The sequence below is a fragment of the Podarcis liolepis genome, assembly GCF_965112155.1.
Source record: "Podarcis liolepis genome assembly, chromosome: 4".
Taxonomy (NCBI): domain Eukaryota; kingdom Metazoa; phylum Chordata; class Lepidosauria; order Squamata; family Lacertidae; genus Podarcis; species Podarcis liolepis.
In genome coordinates, this window is record NC_139558.1 from 40,374,909 (window position 1) to 40,390,261 (window position 15,353).

At 43.1% G+C, this 15,353-nt stretch overlaps 1 protein-coding gene across 2 annotated transcripts in view; it reads left to right on the forward strand.

Annotated features, from left to right (window-relative positions):
- The window catches only part of EGFL6 (EGF like domain multiple 6), a 46,217-nt gene that overhangs the window by 6,877 nt on the left and 23,987 nt on the right, over positions 1–15,353 (forward strand). For both annotated transcript variants that reach the window (XM_083500652.1, XM_083500651.1), the window contains 3 exons: positions 490–612; positions 8,932–9,044; positions 14,682–14,774. In XM_083500652.1, the coding sequence (XP_083356778.1) occupies positions 490–612; positions 8,932–9,044; positions 14,682–14,774 (329 nt within the window). The remainder of the gene's footprint in view (positions 1–489; positions 613–8,931; positions 9,045–14,681; positions 14,775–15,353) is intronic.

Here is a 15,353-nt window from a genome sequence, read left to right on the forward strand (position 1 = left end):
GTGTTTACGATTATTTCAAGCAAGTGCCGCCCCCGCCCCCCCCCACTCGCCCACCTCTTCTCCATGCAATAAAACCGTTGTTTGCAGCGGGAGGGAAGGGCCTTTGAGCAACGTGGGGGTCTGCCGGGGCGGATCTCCCATGCAAATCTCCGACCCGCCCCCAGGCCGAGGCATGCAGACCCCGGAGAGGCAAAAGCTCAGACCTCAGCGTGGTTTTTCCCGTCTGGATCTAGCGCGGGCTCCTCGGTCGTGCAGCTTTGCGCACTTGGCAGCTCTGCCCCCCTGCCCCATGGAAAGGCTGGGAGGAGTCCAGTAGCTGCGGAGAAGAAGAACGGCGAAGCCAGCTGGCAGGGAGGAACAGAGGACCCCGAGAAGCGAGGCGGGGTCCCTCAGAGAGAGGGGGGCGTGGGCAGCAGCGTCCCTGGATCGTCGCGCGTAGGTTTGCCTTCCAGTTTCAAACTAAAGGACATCTCTCTGTCTCTCTCCCAGCTCTACCCAACTGCCTCCTGTTGCTGCCTCAGTTTCCTCAGGCATGGTGCTGCTCGCCCGGAATACTTTCCTAATTCTTTTCTGGCTGCCCCTTGTTGCAGGTGGATTCCCCGAAAATGTCAGGTTAGTATCAAAAAGGGGCAGGGGGGTCATGGGGGTTTCTACTGCTTTATATCTGTTCCTTTGGAGCCAGTGTTTTTGTTTTAATGCATATTTTGTGTTTCTCATTTGGCATTTTTATGTCAAGAGCCGCCCTGTGATCTTCGGATGGAGCGTGGTGTACTTGTCTGCCAGTCTTTGCGGCTAGGAGTCACCCGCCAAGGGCTGGTTCAAAGCAGCATTTAACTCACCTGGAAGCTGAATCTGTGACCTGCCCCTCCTGAAATTTATTCTGATGGGTGCTCTGCAGTGCTTGGTCTGCTAGGGCTTTTTCACGCGGGGTGCCAGAGAGCCTGAGTGAGAAATACAGCTGGGAATTGCAGCTCTGTGAGGGGAATGCATGCAGAGTGCATTTTCAAGTGATCACAGCCGGTGCCTGTGCATCTAGGAGACAGGGCTCCCACCTTGCCGGATTTTCTTCGAAAGAACTTTGGGTGGCAAGCAATTCTCTTTTGGGTGGGAAAACAAACCAGTAGTTTAAAGGTGTGGCAGCTCTGAGGCTAGTGCTGTGCTGAGCCTTCCTAATCTGTACACCTGATTTAGTGAGGACTTTGATGAGAGTAGTGCAGAAGATAATGCCAGAGGTTGTGTCTGCATGCTGTATACCTTAGAAGAGGGGCCAAGGTCAGTGTGCAAGGGATTGCATCTCTCTCTCTCTCTCTCACACACACACACACACACACGTGTTTCTCCTCTTCCTGATGCCACCCCTCCCTTTCTTTATAGAATCATAGAATTATAGAGCTGGAAGGGATCCTGAGGGTCATCTAGTCTGACCCCCTGGAACGGTAGTGGTTCCTTCCTCTGCTTCCCCTTGTCACACCCCATTCCTCCTCTCCTTCCCACATTAGTGGGAAGGCAGTTTATCTCCACCTCTTCTGTCTTGCCTCAGTGCCTTGTTCCGAGGAAGGACCAGGGTAAGGTGGGGAGTCCTCAGCATTTTGTGTGTGGTGACTGTGGTGGTACAAGTACCCTCCTGGTCACCACCCCCAGAATGCCTTCCTTTGAGGAAAGACACACACACACACACACACACACACCCCTTCCTCACTGGGTAGGTGGGTCATCAGCATGACCAGAAAGCAATAATGTAGTGAGTGGTGGACCTGGGGAGGGGGGGGGGCACCCGCTTGCTGCTTTCCTGCATTCATATCCTGAGACAATTGTCTCATTCTGCTTTGTGGTCATTCCACTTGCAGGGCGGCTCAGTTGTGCTCTGCCTCCTCAACAGCTGATTTCATGTGTTTGTCAAAGAATACTGTATGCCATAACATGTAGCTGGACCTTGCAAGGGGTGTTGTATGTTAAGCCTGATCCGGAAGTGTGTGAGGAGTTCTGTCCAAATCAAAGGGGCAGGTGGTGTTCTTAAGCAATAGTCTAACTACCTCATGGGATCCAGATAGACTTACACAGCATTTGAAATTGCATATTGGCAATTGGTTGTTCCCAGTAAACTGTCCTGTCCTGTGTGTTTCTGGCCTGGCCACACAGTATATAAAATGTACTGGCAGCACCCCCAAACATGGGGATAGGTGAGCTGAAATCAAACCTGAAAGTTTAACTCAGTGAGTTAAAAAAACCCTCTGGTAAAACATATTTTCGAGAGAAAGTACAAATTACCATGATAGAAGTGGTCTGAGTCACTCATTATGTATTAAAATGTACACCTTTAAAAACCTGCATATGAAATGGATAGACTCATTTAGCTTTATATCCCGCTTGGTCCTGAACCTGCCCAAAAAGCCATAGCTTCCCCACCCTTATTCCAAACCACAGTTTCCAAAAGTGGCCAATATTGACAACCTGGGATCAATGGGATTATGTGAAGGGGTCAAAAGGGCATCAAAAAGGGTCTAGAGGTAGAAAAGAAGTTTCTGAGGTATAGTGCAAAAACTTTGATTAGGAACTATGAGAAATAAAGGGCATATGCACCGTATACCATATTTTGCGCCCCATAGGACGCTCCGGCCCATAGGATGCACCTAGTTTTTTGGGGGGGAAATAAAGAAAAAAAATTTATTTCCCCCCCAGGTGTGGGGCTGGAAGAACCAGGTCGGGGAACAGCGGCAAGGCGCGCTCTGCCTCCCCGCTGTCCCCCGAGCTTGTGGGGGAGCTATGGGGAGAAGTGCGCTGATCCCGGGACTGCAGGCAGCTCTTTGCAGCCATCGGTAACGGGCCGGGACTTCGCGCCCCGCTCCCAGTGGCCGCTCAGAGCTGCGCTGATCCCGGGACTGCAGGGAGCTCTGCGCGGCCATCGGGAGGGGGGCGGGACTTCGCGCCCAGCTCCCGGTGGCAGCGCAGAGCTGCGCTGATCCTGGGACTGCAGGCCGCTCTGCACAACCCTCGGAGCTGGTCTCCCGAGGGTTGCACAGAGCTTCCTGAAGCCTGGAGAGCGAGAGCCTGCATTCGCCCCATAGGACGCACACACATTTCCCCTTCATTTTTGGAGGGGAAAAAGTGCGTGCTATAGGGCGAAAAATACGGTACATAATACATCTCCCTTGCCCTTGTTGTGTTGTGAATCCACACAACACAACAGTATTCCTTAAATGTTATGATTCCTAGCAATGGCAATTGGTGATTAATAAAGGTTGCTTATATATTGATATTTCATTTACATTTCTAAGAATTTTGGTTCTAAGCTCATCAAGCGCCAGTGAGCTCAGATGTTTGGGAAGCCCTGCTTTAAACCTGACTTCCTTAACTTGACACTATCCAGATGTTTTGGACTCCCAACTCCCATCAGCCCTACCCAGCACAGCTTCAAAACATCTGGATGGCACCAGGTAGGGGAAGGCAGCTTAAGCTTACCCTCAGTGTTATTGGGTGCCACCCCCTCCCATTTTGATGCTCTGGGGCTTCCTTTAAATGGTACACCTGCCTGAGTTACTCCACTTGCTTCTTCCCCTCTTTCCTGTTTACTAACTAAACCTTAGCTCTTTTCCCTTCTCTGTTTTCTGCTGGCTGTTTCTCCTGCCTCCTTTCAAGAAACATGGGAGCTAGAAGCATTCCACACCAGTTGGGGCTCTGGCATTCTTCCTTTCACTCATCCCCATCCAGACTCTACAGTTTTCTCTACCGTAAGGGATTTTGGGTAGGGAAAGCAGAATCACACTACCTTTCTTTGTACAGCAAGGTTTTTACATAGGGAGTGGGGAAGTCACATTTTGACGTAAAGAAATCGGCGGTGACCTCCCTGCCTCAACCCAGGAGGAGCAGGAGGAGGAGTGAGAAAAGCTCTTGAAGAAGATTCCTAGGAGGAGTTTCTATTCTGAGCCCAGCATCAGCATAGCTGGAAGAAGAGAGGTCTCTAAGGGAAAATCTCTTGTCTTGAGACCACTAATGGGAAAAGAATGTATTTTCCAGCATCTGGTGATTCCTCAGAAGCAGAATGCATTTGGACATCAAAGAAGCAAGTGGCAACCTCCTCCATTGCATCCCTCTTTGGTTGTCTCCTTTCTACCTTTGTCTCTCACCTGACCCTAGAGGTCCCTGCTCTAGTTTACACCAATGTGTTTTGAAGCCAGTAAATCTAGTATTGGGGCAGTGCTTGAATTACAAGGAGCTGAGGGTGCCTGGTCCCTCTAGTTACTGCTTTTATAAGGCAATGGAAGCATGGTTGGCCAACCATGGAAGTTGAGGTTTGCCTACTTTCCTCTTCCCTCAACATTTCAAGCACTGTGTGGAGGGTGATAAAGGAAAACTGAGCAACATATGAGTTTCTTTTAAATTCTCCCAGAAGAATAAATAAAACACACCATGTCTTAATTAAAAATGCTGTCGATCATTTAGCTACTTGGAGCTCACAAAGATATGAAGCTGTGCTACATGCACCACAGGCTCTGAGAGAGAGAGGTTCCAGTGTGTACTTTGAGTTGGTTTCCTTTAAATGAAGTCACCAGAGGCATTACTGTGGTAAAAGTTTTTATTTTCACATATATGTGAGTGTAAGTTGAGGGTTCACAGCATTAACACTCCCAACAGATTCTGCTCCCACATTCATGGTTTTTTTAGGGGCTACCAGTGCCACAGTATTGGATTCTTATAAAGGACAAGTTGGGCCTCTGTGTCTCTTTCTACCTTAGTCACCTTACTACTGGTTTATTGCTCGCTTTCACACCTGCACTTTGATGAAATCACTTCCCACACAAAGAGGGTAAGCTTAGCTCTGATTCCCAAATTGTTCTCTCCTTCCTGAAGAATCCATCCTTTGAGAGGCACCTTATTGAGGAAAACAAGATAGTTGACCCCTCTGTCAGTGTCATCAAGATAATCTTCAGTGATGCTTCTGGTTCCATTAACCTCTGCTGACCAGACCGCTGCAACAGACCTGTCTGGTAACATTCAGACTACTGCCTCCTAATCAATGCGTATGTACTTACCTAGAAGTAAGCCCTATTAATTAGGATTGCACCTTAAATGAATGAGTTAAAAATATTTGACCAGGAACATGAAGAAATCATTATCATCTATGGGTGGTTGGAAATAAGAGCAGGAAGTCACAAAATTAGAATCAGCTTGGAAAAAGTGAAGCCAAAGTATCTAAAAAGAAAGTTTTTAAAAAACACAGGAAATGTGGAAATTTGTAGAAGATAAATGACAATAAATAAAAGGGGTTTTTGGAAACCTCTAGGAAATAAAGCAATAAACTTTTGGGATTTGCATTTAGCAGCAGATTTCAAAAGACGTAAATATTACATAAGGCAGGCGCTTTAACTGTACTCCTTTTGGCGCCTGCTAAAAGCATTTTTGTTTAGACAAATCTACCCAGATTGCTGGTGTGTGTTTAGTTTATTACTGGTTTTAATTTTTTATTGTTTTAACTGTTTATACTAATAATTTTATTGATTTATTTCTTTTGTAAACTGCTTTGAGGGTTTTTAAAACAATCAAACACTATAAACTTTATGAAATAAAGAAATAAAGATTTTCTCTAATTTTGTAGCCTATCAAGTTTGTCAAAAACCTTAGGGAATAACTTTAAACTTATTACTGTACTCTGGAGTAGTTCTTATGACATAAATGGAATTCCTACAAAGTAAGTAGTCTGAGACCTTGTAAGAAAAGCCTCATGAACTATGTGTCATAATTCCACGGAAATTGAACAGCTCTGACAACATTGCAACTCTGAGTGAGTGCAACTCTGAGTGAGTGAATCCCAAAGCTAAGCAAATGCACAGACCTAAACTAAAAATAGCAGTGAAAGGGGAAAGCTAGAGTGAAAAGTTCTCAGCCCTTTCCAACTTTGTAGATGCTTCGCTTTGTATGAGTCCTTGCTTTCTTTGCATGCATGCATGATGGAATCAGTGTGATGTGCTATCACAGGACCTATTGTACATACATAGTTTGCCTTCTGTGTGAAGAATGATTCCAGAGCCTGCAAGGTTGGCAGCTTTTCTGTAGGTTGAAACCATTTTAACATGTATATGAAGATTTTCATGCATGGAGATCTGCACTGTCGCCACACACTAATTGCGGCAGATCAGTCAGGCCAATGTGTTTGTTTCTGATCAGTTAGCAGCTGCAAAGGTAATTGGAACCTGCCAGATTCTGGTAAGCATGGCTTTTTGAAAAATTGAAGTTGGTTCTGCTGTTGGTGAATCACAAATATACTGCTAAATTTTACCTTGTGAGAAGTTCAGCAGTAATCCTGGTATATGCCTGGACTAGGCAGTGGGGAATGTTGGAACTCTTTTCTTTCTGTTAATGTGCTTAGCATGTTTTATTTATATGCAATGTGGATGTCATTTCCACTCGATTGACCACTACCCCCCTGCAACTCAGAAGTATCTCTTCAGGGTTTCTGGTATCCTTTTGATAGTCTACAGTATCTCCCCTTAAGCCTGAAAATGTATTGGAAGAAAATCTGGAGCTATTTGATGCTGACATGCGATTTTTGCTTTTAATTTTAAGAGAGAGAATAAACCACAAGTTTCTTTTAAGTTGATTATTATTATTTTTTTGTGAGGTTTGGACTTGGTTGTTTTTTCCCCCCTCTTGGAAACTTTTGAGGATTTAATGCACTAAATATGTTTACCAGCAGTGTTTGGAAGCACAACATTGCAGCTTTTTCTAATTTTCATTGTCATCAATATCCCACAACCATTTCCAGTTTAAAAAGACAGCCCAATCATAAATGTGGTGTTTTTTTAGCTGGAACTTGCCAGAACTCAGTCCTGGCACCTCTCAGGTGGGTGCAATTGCCATTCTAGGAGAAAGAGGGAGGTTGTTCGAAGTGACTTCTGGCACTTCTTTTTCGAGAAAAATAGCACCGTGTTTATTTGGAAACAAGACTCACTGGGTCAAACTGTTGCTGACTTCCTTGTAATTATGATGGCAGCCATGGCATCATGCAGAATTCCTACACTTAATGGCCAGGAAGTAGCAAAGTATATCTTCACACAAGTTGGCAGTCACACATACCCCCACCCTTGACATAGCAAACCACTTTTGAAACTGAGGTGACAATTTAAAAAATCCTCTGATGTGGCATAAACACCCGCTGTTCAGTGTGTGTGTGTGTGTGTGTGTGTGTGTGTGTGTGTTCTTAAAAACTTACAGGCCTCTGGGTTTGCTTGAGTTAGCAATTTGGATGCAAGTCCAATGTTCCTACATCCCATGCTAAATATCAATGGTGATTCAGCATATAGGCTGAAGCTGTTGATTCTTTGATGATGATATAAACATTTTTTTAATAGTACCATAGAGCACAAAGTATCATATAATAGTGGGATTTTAAATCTATACAGCTATTCTATTTAACCTTTATCATATAAGTTTGAAAATAGAAAGGATAATTTTTTTCAGGGTGGTGGAGGAAGTGAACCATGTTTTCTCCACTCTGCGTTTCCCACTGCTAATAGCAAAGTTATATAGTAACCCAATCCACAAAATAATGTTCCCGATAGCCTCTGTTTAGGAATGAATGACAGCAAGATTAAGTGGATTTGTCTTGTTGCTATCAGCTCCATCCAGGCTTATTAACCAAGCCATGTGAAAAGTTTTTTTAATAAAACAAAACAATTTATTTCTCTCATATTTCTTTCCCTAGGAAGCTCTACTACACATAAGGTTTGTGGCTGAATTAATCATGTTTATCTCCAGAGACAATCCATGGTTTCATTTTACCTTTATGAAAGTTCATAGGAAGTTCATAATTGGATGTTCATAACTATTCTATGGAGAGAAGGCCGAAGGAAACGTCACAAGGAGTTCTGTGATTCTCTCTGCTGCATTATTATTTTTTTGTTAACCAAAATCAGCTGAAGGAGATTTCATCTGGAAAGTGATCAGAAGGGAAAGGAGTTAAGTCTACTAGGATTTGCAGGTGCTCAGGTTGCCTTTGGTTTAAACCAGGCATAGCAAACTCGGCCCTCCAGATGTTTTGGGACTACAATTCCCATCATCCCTGACCACAGATCCTGTTAGCTAGGGATCATGGGAGTTGTAGTCCCAAAACATCTGGAGGGCCGAGTTTGCCTATTCTTGGTTTAAAGAAACAACCCCAAGGCACAGGAGACTGAATCACAGACACCTTGCAATTTGCCTCTTATTTTATTTATGTACAAACTTTTTTAACAGCACCTTTCTTGATATTTGGTAAAATGTTTTATGCAAACACTATTCTTGCTGCTATGTATAGATTCATATCAGAATTTAACTGCAAAGGTGGCAGAAATGGCTGCAAAAACAGGTGCACATCGTTTTATAACCACAGAATCTAGGTTTCTTAGTAGGTTTCATAGGCTGACGCTCAATGTGTGATGCTGAAAACTTACATCTGTGCACCTGTGCATCTGTCTTTGTGTGCTTTCAGATTCTGCAAATTAGAACTGGAGGAAAATCGTCAGATTTTGTGCTTTTATTTGCTGTTTATTTAATTGAGAACTAGCAGCAACATTGGCTGGTAAGGGCAGAGATGTACATCTTAACGCAGCTGATGTAAATCTTTGGCATTAAGGAAATTTGGATATATATGCAGGACATAGATGGAAGGCCACCTTAGAACCTCATGCCTGTCCCTCTGAAATCCTTGAAAAGGGGCAGAGGATTTAGAAGCTTAACAAATAGAAGATAGCCAGCATTTTTGCTGGAGGGAGCAAGTCAGTTCTGCTGCAGTGTTCCACATAGGCAGATAACACTTGCGATTAAGGTGCTTCAGGAGTGTTTAATTTCAGTTACTTCAACAGAACACCAGTATGGCCAGCCTGCGAAATGGAACATCTTTCCAGGTCCTGGTCCTGTAGGGGATCCATTAATTCATCTGTTCTATTTTATGCACAGCTCACGAGGTCGTAGGCAGCTCCTAACCATGAATCAACCTGGAGTCTGCCGCTATGGCTCTAAGCTTGACTGCTGCTATGGCTGGAAAAGGAATAGCAAAGGGCACTGTGAAGGTAATAGCAACATCCTTTCATTCCCTTGTCTCCAGAAATATATCCCTAAATTTGAATGGATTTGACTTCCTGACGGGCCTGCCAGTGGTTTCGAAAATAAAGAAATGAAAGCTGCATAGTGCTGTTTGAGGGTTTAAAACGACAAGACAGGGTTAAGTGAAAATGTTCTGTTGCAAGAAAAAAAGTATTCTGATCATTTTAACTGATTTGCTGTACAGCACAGACCAACCATTAATCATTTAACAGATGCCACATACCATAATCTATCCATTTATATACATGGATGAGAAGAAAACAGTCCGTTAATATTAACTGATGCATATCATATTAGCACTATTGTAGTAATTACCATAACACATAGCATCACAATTACTATATGAAAAAAGGCAATTTTGTGCATTATTGTTTTTAACTTGTGGTATAATGCTTCATCTTGTTTCCACCCTCCCTCCTATTAGTCCTGGGCAGATGCTGTACTTTTCAGGGTAGCCAAAATTCCTGATTCCCTGGGTTCATTCCATAACAAGTTCACAAATGTAGTTCACGGAAGAAAAGAGCTGCAGCTATTACACAAAATGAACCACATATCTTGGAGGAGTCTAAGGTGTGACTTGTAGAGTCCACAAACAGACTAGAATATAAAACAAAAAGTTTTATCCTAGGATAGAGTTGCCCAACTAGCCAGAAGACAAGCAAATAAAATGGCTTGGGTGATTTTCCCCACATCCACAGATACTCTGCTTTCATTTGGACAACAACAGTAAGGCCAAAAGTGGGGTCTTGTCCTCTGGGCATACACACTGCCCAGGCTTGCACTCCAGGGAGGTCACTTCAGTGCTGCTAACGTAGTTGTTTCACTTCACACCCAGAGCCACACTCCATTCACTCACTCACTCATTCATTCATTTTGATCTGCACATGTGTGCCTAGTGGAGATGTGGCCTAGTGGAACTAGCTTTGCACACATGTGATGCAGGCATAGTTTAAAATGGCTCCTGTGTACATCCCGAAGATGGTGGATAGGTGACACAGGAAGGAAGGAAAGAAGGAAGGCAGTGAGTACAGTGACACCACCCAGTGGCGTAGCGTGGGGGGTGCAGGGGGGGCCTGCCGCACCGGGCGCAACATCTGGGGGTTAGGGTTAGGGGACGCAAATCCACAGGTTAGGGGGCGCAAATTACTTGCCTTGCCCCGGGTGCTGACAACCCACGCTACGCCACTGACACCACCATTTGAGGACAAGCCTACTCGCTAGTTCCTCCTGGCAGCCTCACCCCACTTAGGGAAAAGTGGCAGGGAGTACTGCTTAAACAGTCAGGAAGGTGGAGCCAGAAATGCTCATCTCAGGTCAGACCCAGTATTATTATTATCTTCTTAAATTAAATTTCAATACAGTGGTACCTTGGTTTACGATCAGTCCTGTTTATGAACTATTCGGTTTACGAACTCCACAAAACCGGAAGTAGTGTTCCGGTTTGCGAACTTTATCTTGGTCTAAGAATGGAAGCTGAACGGTGGAAGGGCACCGGCGGCGGGAAGCCTAATTAGGGAAAGCACGCCTCCGTTTAAGAACGGATTTGGTTTAAGAACGAAGTTCGGAAACTGAGGTACCACTGTATCCCCCCAGTTTAATAGGCCAAGGATTGTTTAATTAGCCAAGGCCTGTTTTTGCTTAGCGCCTAAAGATCTGTAGCAAAGGCGCCAGGAGAGAATGTTCCACAAGTGAGATGCCACCACAGAAAAGGCCTGTTCTCATGTTGCCGCCCACCGGACCTCACATGGAGGAGGCTCATGAAGAAGGACCTCAGCATCTTCTCTGTGCTTGATGAAAGAAAGAAACTGTGTTTACTGCAGGCTTAATTCCTTGTGTTTCCCCCATCATGCTCAGCTGTGTGGTGAATATGTGAGCTTTGACCTGTAGTCTTTGGTCTGGCTTACTTTCTTGAGACATATAGGTTATTTTTCAAATTCTGGTACTGTTATAGTCTGGATTGCATTGGGATATGTGGAGCCCTGGTATGATATGTGTATAGTACTGCTTGGTGCTAGGATTCCTGTGAACATATGCAGTAGTTCTATACCTTAGAGTACCTTTTAATGGGTTCTGCCCATGAGCTCCACCCATTACCCTTCTTTATTATTATTATTTTAAGAAGATCACTATGGGATTTCCATGCTCAGTGTTTACCCCAAAGCTGTAGTGTTAGAAATTAAAATACCACAGGGAAAATGCAACCTCTAAGCAAGCCATGCAGAGGTATTTATAGCCAGGTGCTTTTGATTAAGTGGCATATGTTGTCCTCAGGTATTTATGTTAAATGGAGTATTTGCTAGATTTTTAACTGTCTAGCATCCTAATGCAAATGCACCTGAGGATTATCTGTGTTGTTTTCAGCCCTCTGGAGAATTACTTCAACGAAGAACCTATGGTTATTTAATGACTTCTAAGATTTTAATAAAAAATAGTAAAAACACAAGGGAGAGGTTGAAATCTTTCTCCAGCTGGAGTCTGGCAAAGCTGAATGAACTAATAAAATGTTGACTCTTGGAGTCGTCTCTTTCGTAGACACTGCATCTGCTGTCCTGATGAGCTTAGCTTTGAATATATGGGGCAGATGAACAAAAGTTCACAGCATAATTGATATGCTCACCAGACTGTTGTCCAATCAAAATAGCTGCCAAAAGAGCTTTTTCTCCTTGAACCTTTATTAATGCATGTTGCAGATAATAGCTCTAGTTGAAAGCATTGCCATCTGTTGAATAGAGAAGTCCTTTATTAATAATTTTTGTATTGTTTGTATAACCCCAGTTCAGCTGCTTGAGTATATGGTGTGCTAAGAATGGATAATAATGTGAGGTTCTTTTTTAAAAAGCAAGGAGAGCTTCCCACCAAAAAACAATAGAATATCTCTGACTAGTATCCATTTTTCAAAAGCTTTACATTCTTCTCTTGGCAGATATCTGGTTTGAGTCCTGCATGATATATGGTGAATATATAAATTAAGATGCAGATGTTCTGTGCTATATAGTCATACCTTGGTTCTCAAACACCTTGGTACTTGTACGTTTTGGCTCCCAAACGCCGAAAACCCAGAACTAAGTATTCCGGTTTTCGAACGTTCTTTGGAACCCGAACATTCAACGTGGCTTCTGTGGCTTACGATTTAGTGCAGGAAGCTCCTGCAGCCAATCAGAAGTCGCACCTTGGTTTTTGAACGTTTCTGGAAGTCGAACAGACTTCCAAAATGGATTACATTTGAGAACCAAGCTACGACTATTGTTTTTTCTTTATTACACTGTTCCTTTCATTAGACTACTTTTGGTCAGGATTTTTATAATAAACACCTTTTTCATTAAACCATTTGGAACAAATGATGGTTTCAATTGCCAGATATTGATTTCTAATAGATTTTAGAATACCATTTTGGGAGACTCTGAAATTCAGTCATGTTAAATTTGGAAAGTTCTGAACAGTAGCCAAGGACTTCTACGATTCAGCTAAAAAAACAAACTAAATTCTACATGTAGAAGACGCAAATACTGTGGAGTGGAAACCTAAACTCTGTGACAAAAAAAAAGCCTTATAGATTTAAATATATGGGTAGGAAATATAGAAATATGGTGCATATTTTACTTAACCTTGACTGCAGAAGTGTCACTGGCCATGTGAGCATGTTATGGGAGAAACTGCAGCATGGGACTGGAGTTTTTTGCAGGGTGGGGAGCTGGACATTGAAAGAGTTGAGGCAAGTGCTTCAAACGTGCCTGTCCCTACTCTTTTTGTGGATGGATTAGCTGCATGAATTTCTAGCAGTTCAGAGCCAGTTCATCATCCCACCTCTACTTCATATTTGGGGATTTGCTCAAAAGCCAGGTGGCCCCTGCCTCATGCAGTCAGCTTAGGAGGAGTGTGAAGCTGCCAGTCATGGGGTCCACATGGAAGTATTTGCATAGAACGACAGTCCTCAGTTGGAAGGCACCCTTTATTTGAAGGACTAATTTAACCCATTATAACATCACCTGGGTGGCAGTCTGAAAAGGTCACCTGATCCCAGGTTTCTGTGCTTACTTATTTCTTTTCCAAGTCAATTATTTATTTAAAGCATGTGTACCAGAGCAGCTTACACACAATCAGTTAAACAAGGTTTCCCAAACTTGGGGACTCCAGCTATTTTTGAACTACAGTTCCTATCATCCCTGACCACTGGTCCTGCTAGCTAGAGATGATGGGAGTTGCAGTCCAAAAACAGCTAAAGTTCCCTGAGTTAAAACAAGATAGGCTCTGCCTACAAGCTTAACAGTCTAAAAGAGACAACACCCAGTGAAAAGGGGTGTGGAGGGAGAGGGAGAGGGGAAAAAACTCAGGTGCCAGTCATTAAAGTCAAAACAGTAGTACTTGGCATGGCAACAGTCCACAGTTCAGGGACAGGAGGCCCTGGATGGAGTCTTTCAGCAGAGCTGATGGAATGAGCCCTGCTTCTCGCCTCTCCCACCGAAGCAGCCTGCTGGAGTAGTTGCTACTAAAATTACAGTAATTATTTATACATTTACAGACATAAATATACATTAGCACATGCAGGTTATATGCAAATATCTGTGCCCTCCCTTTTCTGGTGATGAATTTCCACTTTTTGGGCAATGTGCAATGAATGAGTTTAGTAATAAAAGACATACAAATACTGGCACCTCTTTTTGTTGTTGTTAAAAAGTGTGGCACTTGCTATAACAACTTCATGATGAGTACCGGCACCTGTTTTTCTAGAAAAAAGGCACTGAGTACAGGTAAGAGTAAAAACTGCTCATGGTCACCAGTTGATCTGAATGTGTATTGTATATGTAATGCCTAATACTTCACTAGACCACCGCTGAAGCACCAGATTAATTGAATTTCAGATTGGCATGGGGTTTTTTTTTGGGGGGGGGGGGAGATATTGGAAGCCATCATTAACTTTGCTGTTAGTCATACCCAGTCATACCCTATAGGAAGAAAATCTAATAAAAGTAAAAAAAAAGACTTCAGTTGTGCAGAGAGATAGCTGTAAACTCTCAGAAAGTAGGGTTTTTGGCAAGCAGGCATTGTGATGCTTGGGTGGTATATTAGATTCTGATATGGAAAAGTGTTCAGGTCCAAATGTGAGCCTCTTTATTCCTCCTGAGCTCTCACTATAATTTCCAGGGGAAATTAAGTCACTCCAGAAAGAATTTGGATCTACAGTAACCTGAAGCAAATCTGGCAATGATTGGAAACAAAATCAAATCAGCAACGTTACGTTGAAATAAACATTTTCTGGAGAACATTTATTAAATTCCATAGTAAACAGGAAAGAAAAGAAGTAGGGGTAAGGCAATGTTATGTTACAAAGAACACATCATATATAACACAATTACAAGTTTCTGTTGGTTTGATTTGCTAAAGTACAAAGTACTTGGTTGTTGTTTTTTAAAAGCTTACCCAAATTCTAAATACATGTGGACATTTTTCAGACCAAGGAATTAGACAAACTCTGCTGCTGGTCTTCTTAATTCCTTTTCTTATTATCACTGTTTTCAAAATAATAATAATACTGAAGAATATACCAGTTGGCCTATTTTTCTTCTGCGTTTTCACTTCCTATTTCTCTGCTCCTCCTTCTACAGCTACTTGTGAACACGGGTGCAAATATGGTGAATGTATGATGCCAAACAAATGTAAATGCTTTCCTGGATTCACAGGCAAAACCTGCAGCCAAGGTATGTACAATTTATCATTTTTCTTGTTGCAGCCTTTATTCTCCAGCAGCAGCATGTACATTCTTCAGGAGATGCGCATCCCTGCATTTCGGGGAGACCCTTTGAAACGTCAAATGGTTATTTCTATTATATTTAGATCAAAGACCTCCTCCCATCCCAATACACACACACACACACACACACACACACACACACACACACACACACCTTTAATTTGAGTATGAAGTTGCAGTGATTTGGGTTCCTGCAGCTACAATAGGCACATTGTGTTCTTATAAGAACATCTGGTGCCTCTTTCTAAGTGTAAGAAATACAACTTATAGGCTAAGGAATCTTGGAATCAACTCAAGCTAACACCACTTCTGGCACCCCACTACTGTATTGAGCTATGCATTCTCCGTGGGCTAGGAGAAGCTGTGCTCTGGCTTGCAAGGCCGCATGAATAAGGGAACAGAGGCTGATGTCATTAAAGCTGGACTGGAACGGAAGGCCTGCTCAGAGGAACTCTGACTTTACAGGAGCTGCATGACTGCAGTGTCCCATGAAGGGTGTATGCTAGTTTTTTCCTGATGAAGTTTA